Source organism: Rhipicephalus microplus, chromosome X (assembly GCF_043290135.1).
Source record: "Rhipicephalus microplus isolate Deutch F79 chromosome X, USDA_Rmic, whole genome shotgun sequence".
Taxonomy (NCBI): domain Eukaryota; kingdom Metazoa; phylum Arthropoda; class Arachnida; order Ixodida; family Ixodidae; genus Rhipicephalus; species Rhipicephalus microplus.
Genome location: NC_134710.1, coordinates 32,270,217 through 32,279,149, shown reverse-complemented (window position 1 = coordinate 32,279,149; position 8,933 = coordinate 32,270,217). Strand labels below are relative to the sequence as shown.

At 46.4% G+C, this 8,933-nt stretch overlaps 1 protein-coding gene across 1 annotated transcript in view; it reads right to left on the bottom strand.

Annotated features, from left to right (window-relative positions):
- Nucleotides 1-776: 776 nt before the first annotated feature.
- Nucleotides 777-8,933, bottom strand: part of LOC142775023 (serine/threonine-protein kinase haspin homolog) — a 62,324-nt gene continuing 54,167 nt past the window's right edge. The window contains exons 11-12 of the mRNA XM_075876309.1: nucleotides 2,619-2,715; nucleotides 777-1,337 (exon numbers count right to left, since the gene is read on the bottom strand). Coding sequence (XP_075732424.1) covers nucleotides 995-1,337; nucleotides 2,619-2,715 — 440 coding nt within the window. The 3' untranslated portion in view covers nucleotides 777-994. The remainder of the gene's footprint in view (nucleotides 1,338-2,618; nucleotides 2,716-8,933) is intronic.

Genomic DNA, 8,933 nt, shown 5'->3' with positions numbered 1-8,933 from the left:
TTGACGTTAGTTTCACTGCATTTCCAAGCAGAGGAAGCAAAGGAAGTAGTTTGCTTGTGTGTTAAAAAAAAGGCTCAAAAAAGGCCCATCTCCGCTTTCTCTGAGCCTGTGCTGCGCGTTGCGAGCAGGCCTGGCGGGTTTCTTTAACGAATAACCGAACACGCTTTATGCAGGCCTTATTATGGCAAACTGTAGAATAATTATGATGGCTCACGGTCCGAGAAGTACGATACAATTACAAGGCACGCTGCAGTGGCGGGCTCTGGAAATTTTGATCACCTGGAATTCTTTAACATGCACCTAATACTAAGCTTACGGGCCTGTAGCATTTGAACTCTACCTATAGATGTGGTCTCAGAAATGGCAAACCAAGCCACATGCACTGAACATGTACATCTAACAAATTTCGGAGTAACTGTAATAATAGCTTACAAGAGTGGGCTTTGGGAGGTGGAGGTTAAACAATACATTTGCAACCACTACCACAGGCGACGATATTACTTTTAACGACATCAAGACCCTGCGAACAATGACCATCGCAGTATATTCCTTGAACGATCTACCCTTATTCCAATCGGTAGACCATTTACGAGAAGCGTTTCACAGCACGCAGCAGCGTTAGAACGCTATAACGGCAGCGCGAGACGGCTTGATTGGAGCTATACGAACGGCAAGACGTGCAATATCCGGTTGTCGTGTCGCATTGCTGCATTCACCGACATCGTCGCGGAAGTCATTCTGTATGGGCACAAGGCCTCGCCGGACAGTACAGCCAGTGCCCTTGGCAGCATTTTATTTTCACTTGCACAGAAGTATAAAAGAATCCCTCTGGAACAAGCTGCGGAACACTGTGGAAGCTGCCACTGGTGGAATGCGTACAGCATCTCGCTTCGGGACTCTTCCATACAACAGGAACCAAGTGGAAGATGGGATGAGCCATTGCGGCAGAATAGGTGCTGTGTTTTCGGAACCACTTGCGGGCGTTGTAGAGCAGCTAGGCGAGGTTGTTAGGATCACTGGACTTCTTTCGCTGAGCTGAGCTGGTGGCCGAGCGCTCATCAGTTCCGCCCGGTTTGTCGCCCTGTTTTGGTTCGTCCAGCTTCGGCTTCTTACGGCGAGGGCGCAAGAGCGGCGCCTGGCGGCGGCTGGTGGGGTGACTGGCGGTGGCGTCGGTGGCTTCCTCAGCCGCATCCTGGGCCGACGCGGCGACGGAGAGTACGTGTTCCCACATCTCGAGCATCGCCGAGGTCCCAGCGTCGTTCTGTTGCGTCAGCCATTCGGCCAGATGTTTCAGCCACACGGCGTTCGTATGAGGCTTGAACCGGTCGGCAAAGGTACTGCGAAGCCACCACACCCCACGGGAATAATTCTAATAGAGAGAACGATATGCATCCGCGAAAGGCTTTAAAAACGCCCGACAGCGCTTTGACGCACCCACGAAGCATTCGTGTGCGAGACATTCGTAACAGAAGACTTCTTCGCAAAACGACGCAAGACGTTATGAGGGAGTGCGATAGAAGGTAAAACCATAAAAATACAGAGCGCACAAAATAAAGGGCGGAAAAGAACGAGAAAAGGTGATAAAACGAATGGCTAAAGAAGTCACAATGAGCCTGTAAACAATTAACGCTCATTTTAAAAAAGATAATCATCTCTTTTTAGGAGGCACAAACAATGAAGTCACAACTATTTTTCTTATACCTCAGACTCAAAAAACCTTTTCTTTCTATCGTCACGTAAAGAGATCCATCCCCTGGAATAAGCTACGATGTTAATTGAAGTGAAAGTCTTCCTAGATGTTGAAGTGATTGGTATTCGGCAGGTTGTGCGAAGTCATCAAGAGGGCGACGCAGAGGCATACAGCCAACTGCCTTCCAGTGTAGTATTCCTGGTCTAGTCTAGTCCTTATGGCATTTGATTAACGAAAAAAATTAAAATTGCAAGGCTTTCGGCGCCGGAACCACGCCTTGAATAACAAAATTATCATCAGTAACACCGCATAGGCAAACTCCGGAGTTACTTTGACCACGTGGGTCATTTAACACGCCCCTGAATTCCAGAACACGAACATTTTTGCGTTTCGCCACCACCGAAATGCGACTGCTGAGGCTACAATCAAACCAAAGACGTCAGTAACGCGATGCCGTAACCGCCAAGGTATGTCCCATTAGACGAAACTTGAGAGCCCACTGCACTAGAAGTGATGTCGCTGGGCTAGTTTATCCGTATTTGCAGGTTTGACAAACGCACACCTCAGACGGGGTAGTGAAGTGACTACAGGGCACGCGCTAGCTCGTCAAACGTGCAACATGGTGAAACACGTGATTACTAGTACTACTCACTGAAACAGAAAGTGCGTGGCATCTTTCATCACCTAACGTGGCTACCTAGCTAGGCTGCCCTGCAAAAAAAAATATTGTGAACCAGGTATTGACACAGTACAGCTTCAGCCTTTTTCGGGAAAACAACACATGCTCATCTTGAGGAGGCTGAAGGATGGCGAGGCATTACGTATGTGTCGTTCTTTCTTCCGTTTAGTCACAGGAAGAAGTGCCCGTTGATTTCACAGAAAGAATGACTCGGCTGACTAGCATGCGTCTTATGAACGGATGGCTCACCCCAGCGTGTCAGCAATCTTGTCGAACACGTGAAGCTCTTTTTCGCCCACGATGAACTGGCGGTGGCGGCTTAAGTCAGTGTACTCGGCTTTTCCATCTGCACAGAAGAGATGAAAAAAAAACTGCCGTTTAAGTGAGCGCAAATGTGCACATGTGCCGCGTCGATTGGCAGCCGCTACAACGTTGTTCAACAGGTGGCGCAGCAATGTGCTCCGCCTAGGGTTCCTCAATGCGCGCGCCCCCCTTCCTCTGCCGCATTGGAGGGTGGAGACAACTGCGTCGCCTCTACAAAGTCCGCCATTACGATGCCCTCTTCGCAAGCCACCTATGGCCACGACGGCCAGCCAACGAGTGTTGCTTGGCTGCATACAGAATTTGTTGCGTCAAAACGTGTGGGACTCAAACAACGTGAGAGAAATACAAAGATTTTTTTTTTCATTGGGAGTGTGAAGGTCTTAGATATCTAGTCTCTAGCCGTCATTTTCAAAGTGAGACTAGTAGCTGGAGCTGCTCGAAGCAGAAAAATATTGTTGACGGAAGCCGCGTCAACACCTACCATTAGCGTCTTTTTGGGCTTGTCGCTATTTTTTTATAGGTTAAAGGCGTAAACACCCGCACCTAAGTCACAAGACCCTTCAATGTGTCCTGTGTGTTATGTGCATTCCACAAACGTGTAAAAACAGTTTGGCATTTGCCAACAGGCTGGACAAAAAAAAAGAATAAAAAATACGTGCGGTCGAGAAAAGAAAAAAACCACAGCATATGCACGGAGTGAATGATTATGTGTGGAACGAAGCGTTTATCTGTGCTTCCGTCCGTGCTTCTTTCCGTGCGTGCGTTCATGCGTCCATTCATGTGTCCAGCTTATCCATGGACCACAGCATAGCTCGGATGGACGAACGCTTCGTTCATTTCATCATCATCCATGAAGTGAGGGGCAAAGCATCTGTCCGTCCGTCTGTCTAGCGCCGCATGCTCAGTGAGTCATACAACTTGGTGGTTACCGACTGGTCACAGAAATTCATGGACAAACCCATGGCTTTAGAAGCTTCGCCCCCAGAACTGTGATTGCGTACCATATTTTTAAATATTGTTTTTTAATTATTCAATGGCTACCTCATTTACAGACCACGCCCTGCAACGCACAGTAGATTGTACGTCGTTTTCATTTCTCATACCTTACTGCAAACAGCAGATTGGCAAAAAATTGTTTAAAACATATCCTACTATTTGGTAATTCACATGTCGCTTTATGGCATTGAATCATGGCTCGCACGCAGACATTGACTGTCAAACCAGGTCTCGTGTGTTTTCTATAGGATATGGAAAATTAGGAATTTTTAAAGCGTTAATTGAGATCGTTAAAATGTAGCGACCACGCGGATTTACAAAATGAGCAAGCAAATTGCATTTATATACGACAATCTCTGATTCCACAGCTTTATTTGAACGATAAATTTATTATAATTCAAAAACAAGCGTTATAACTCGCTGCAAGTCAACTGCAGCGAATCTTTGCTTCCACTTCCACTGTTTCTCGTTGTTTCGAGGTGGCGCAGGTGAATGCGCAGCTTTACTCATACATAACTTGACATCAACATTTTTTCCAGAGAACCCTTCTATTGCTGGCATGCCTGTACGCTGCACTTCGCCTTTTTGATTGAATATTCAGTTACAGCTTTGAGAGGGTAAATCAGGTTTAACAGGTTTTAGTTCAGGATATGATTCCTTTCAAGTCCTTTTTATAAGATATCAGCGACCTCATAACCTGACCACTCGGATAACACAAGTTCTCGCCATCCTGAATCTACTGCTTCAGTGCAGTTAAATATGCGTGTTAATTGCTCACAGAGCCCTTCTTTGCAGCCCTGCACTGCCCACAATCCGTTTTCTTCAAGATTCCTCACACAAGAAATCCACCTGCATGGTGCAAAATGCTGCATTCTATTGAAGTCAACGCTTAAATGAAAATGTTTTCCACACCATCAATTAGCCGCCGTAATAGCTCAGTGGTAAAGCATCGAACGCGTTATTCCACATCATCAATTTCCTCTTCAGCATCTGCACGACACTCCTTGGGAAATCATGCGAGCAAGGTACTGTGAGTGATCATTTTCAAAACTAGAGTTCGCCGGCACGTGCAAAAACTGGCTGACGCATACAGCTTTAAAGCGCTTTTCATGTCGTAGGCGTTAGGAACGGGCGCACAGACAGACGCACAGAAGAACCGACGCGCGGACGAAAGCAGGGATGGACGAATGGGCAGACGCAGAGACGCACGGACGGATGGGTACGCACGAACTAACGTAGGAATGGACAAACAGATGGACGCACGGACGGATGGACGCACGTAAGCATGGACGGACTGATGGACGCTTCGCCCCACTCATCATCCTTTGCTCCATGGATATGCTGTGACACCATTTTAATTTACATGCAATGCAATGCAACTTGCTACTACGACTACGACGACTACGACGATACGTAACATACGACCCACGGCGTTAAGAAATAGTTGAAGGCGCCGGCTGCCACAAGCGCACAACGTAGGCGCACACCTCCACACAATCCCGGCTTGTGTACAAGAAGCGATTGAGAAAAATGCCCCGCCGCGGTGGTCTAGTGGCTAAGGTACTCGGCTGCTAACCCGCAGGGCGCGGGTTCGAATCCCGGCTGCGGCGGCTGCATTTCCGATGGAGGCGGAAATGTTGTAGGCCCGTGTGCTCAGATTTGGGTGCACGTTAAAGTACCCCAGGTGGTCTAAATTTCCGGAGCCCTCCACTACGGCGTCTCTCATAATCATATAGTGGTTTTGGGACGTTAAACCCCACATATCAATCAAGCGATTGAGAACAACGCATTTTGTGCGATCTAAAATGAACAAGTTAAATACGCATGTGCATAGCATGCAAATGAACGCGTATTTTACCCGGTGCACTGGTGATTGCAATCAAGCCCGATCGGAATCAAGTTTCTCAACAGTGATAGGCGCCGTTCTGCAGCTGGTGTACGAGAGCCAATCAAATCAAGCTTTATCGCAATTGAAAAGGCCCGTGTGACAGCGCTTTAAGTTATGACTCTCGAAATGCTGAAATGGCATAAATTACGCTGCACAAACACGAGTGGTCCTTGGGTTGCCACTTCTCGCGCTTGATATATACAAGCCACAAGAGTCGCCTTTTCGGATCTTTCGGGAACCAGAACATTCTGTAGCCTTTTCGCGAGTGGTTTGTGCGCTGTGACACGCGACACCCAAGTATTTTGCCTGATGAAAACGCCGCGCACGTGTCTCACTCAACCCGTCACTCAACCCGTCACTCAACCCGTCACTCAAACGCCGTCACTCAACCAGCCGCGACTAGACGGGTGGAGCCGAATGACAGCCGCCGATCGGAAGGCGGCACTCACCCCTTCAAAGAGTGGCTCCGCCCTCTAAAGAGGCGCGCGCATCGAGGGACCCTAGCACCGCCATAGAGTTACTCTACTCCGTATAGACAAGAGGGGCCTCCGCTCCTCTGCAGGGTCCACTGACCCGCTGAGACGCTTAACCTCGTTTCTTGGCGTAAGCTGAATGTGGGGAAGTATTGTGGGTGTTTCAATCATGGGCTATCATCCTGCCAGTGGCCACATTGTAGTGAACAGTCGTCATATATAAACTGTTCCCGTTGATAACTATTGCTAACCTTTCATGTCTCTGCAACTAATCCGCGATTGGCTGCAGAGACATGAAAGGTGAGCAATAGTTCCCAGTTCGCTGATTAATTGCGAGGCCCGTGGTGACCTAAAATTATGAATGATGACAAGGTGATTTTTCGGTGATATTGGGTTAGGTCTTGACTTAGTAATGCATTTTATATTCACTGTCTTCGAAATAAATGGGCAACGAAATCTTTTCAATTTTTTTCCTAGATTTACAGCCTCCAGTAGAAGACGCACTTTACGCGCAGTTCACACTGCTAACAATTGTGCGTATTTATGAACAGAAAAGTGGACAAAGCGTCCGGGAATTAGAAACATTCCACTCCTTCGCCAACATCAAGGATACAGCATACATTTAATAAACACAGACTTCACCACTTCGCGAATGTTATGGACCCAGCATACGTTTACCAATGATGTTTCACCGAATAGTGCTAAAAACAAGTGTCTCCTTCTTCAACAAAAAGTTAGACGAAAGTAATTATTTGCAATACGAATGTCCTCCAGAAATTTATACTAAAATGGCCGTCACATACCGTCATTGCATCCATCGCCGCGACGTGTTCTGCACCGTTTTTATTCTACGAAACTGTACTTGTTCCCGAATGGCTGTTTAGGCAGGCATCGCGGAAAGAGGAACCATCCGACCGCGGCCGGCGCACCGCCATCGTCCCTCATCCGTCGGCTGTCACTACTCTAGTCACTTGCTTGACTACCCTCCTCAAAGGCCAGGACGCACACACGGAACGGGACCAGGCTGGCGTTGCTTTTTTATCTGGTCTACATCTTGGAGGTGAGTGCCTGACTTCTAATTTACTCGCCGTTTGGGTTACAGCTCGTGCCACTAATGATCTGTGTCGTGTAGTACCTTCGGAATAGCTCAGATTAGGCCGCTTCGAGTAAAGTTGAGGCCATAAACGCAGTGCTCCTTGGTCGATGTCGCTTTCGCGCAACTTGTATCATGCATGCTTTTTCTGAGACGGAGTACGTACTGAGAGCAGAAAATACATCATTTACGGAAATCGCCGGTTGACAGTGTTGGTCGTGTTTACATTTCGAGCGTGACATTTTCATTACGCTCTTATTTCTTGTCCACGGCACTTGCATTACTCTATGCCAACAGTTTTCGCTCTTGTCAACGTCATACTGGAGCCGTTTAATGTGTGCGCCTCCCTTTATGCTGGCGGCGCCGAAAGACGACGCGATATCTGCCGTAAAATCTTGGCGCACTGCAGCCTACACGCGTGTTCTCCCCGTCCGGCCGAAGTTCATCTCCTCTGGGTTGTCTAAGAAAAGGTGGCTGCAGGCAGGTGGCATCCAATGGAAAAATAATAAAAAGAGCTTGCTTCGTCTGCCACGGTGGTATTGTGGTTATGGTGGTCGGCTGCTGACCGCACGTTCGACGCCTGTCGTGGTACATAGTCACGTTTTGATGGAAGGAAAATGGTAAAGGCCCGTGCATTGTGCAATGTCAGTGCACGATAAAGATAACCTAACGCTGAAAATTTCCGGAGGCCTCCACCACGGTGTTCTTCATAATTATTCGTGGTTTTGGGACGTCAAACCCCAGGAATTTTATTTAAACGACTGTGAATTCGCAATGCGGTTAGGAACAAATTTTCTGTGTAGAACAATGGTAGGATTTTCAGCATATCAAGAATGTGGTCTATATTGGGGATTTTTTTATAGAGAGATAACACTTAGTGAAATGATAGTTCATATTAGCTTATTATCAGAGTTTTCTTTCTGTGGGCAAAGATAATTTGATATGTGTACAGTGCCAAATAATTTTTATAGCTGGTGAATAAGTTGCAAAGATATTGGTTTTTGTGAATGTTTTGTTGTAAGTTTAGCATTGAGGTGGTCGTAGTAAAATATGTGGTGAAAGCACATTTAATTATAACATTCATTGGTTACTGCCAGAGAAAGTCATCAAATTGTTTTTTATTTTAGGAGATGAAAACTTTTTTGATGTGGTTGCTGGGCTCTGTGCTTGCCCGTTTTTATACCTTGAAGAAATGCGTCTATGTGGTGAGTACTAGCTGCACAGGCATGAGGAACATTTAGACAACATATCAATTTCGTTCGTGCTTACTTTAATAGTTTGATATCTAGTATACTAAACTGCATGAGTAAACGAGAGATCCAAACTGTACTAGGGTGAATTTAACCACATGCTGCTGTCTTCAGACAGTTTGAATAGTGTGCTTATGCAGCACTGGTAAGTGACACCGATACATGCGAGAACTTATTACCTGTGCGATAAGATTTGGAAGAGGGAAGGACACCACAATTAACAAAAGCATCTATTGAAATCAGAAAAAAAAAGGATATGTTTTTGTCAAGAACTAATACAGCTGTATTAAAGTGATTATGCCTGCTAATAAAGTGACAATGCGACGCTACCTGCCATTGAGTATTTGTAGCAAAGTTTAGACACAAGGATGAAAAAAAAAGGAATATGAAGACACTGCTAACTACTGGAATTTATTAAAGCCTCCGCAGATTATAAGGCTGATGTTATCTCCAGTTTAAGACTGCTGGTCAAAGATTGGAAATGTGAAAAACCATATGAACCATAGCGGGGCACTTAGCATGAAAGTTGTTGACTCTTTT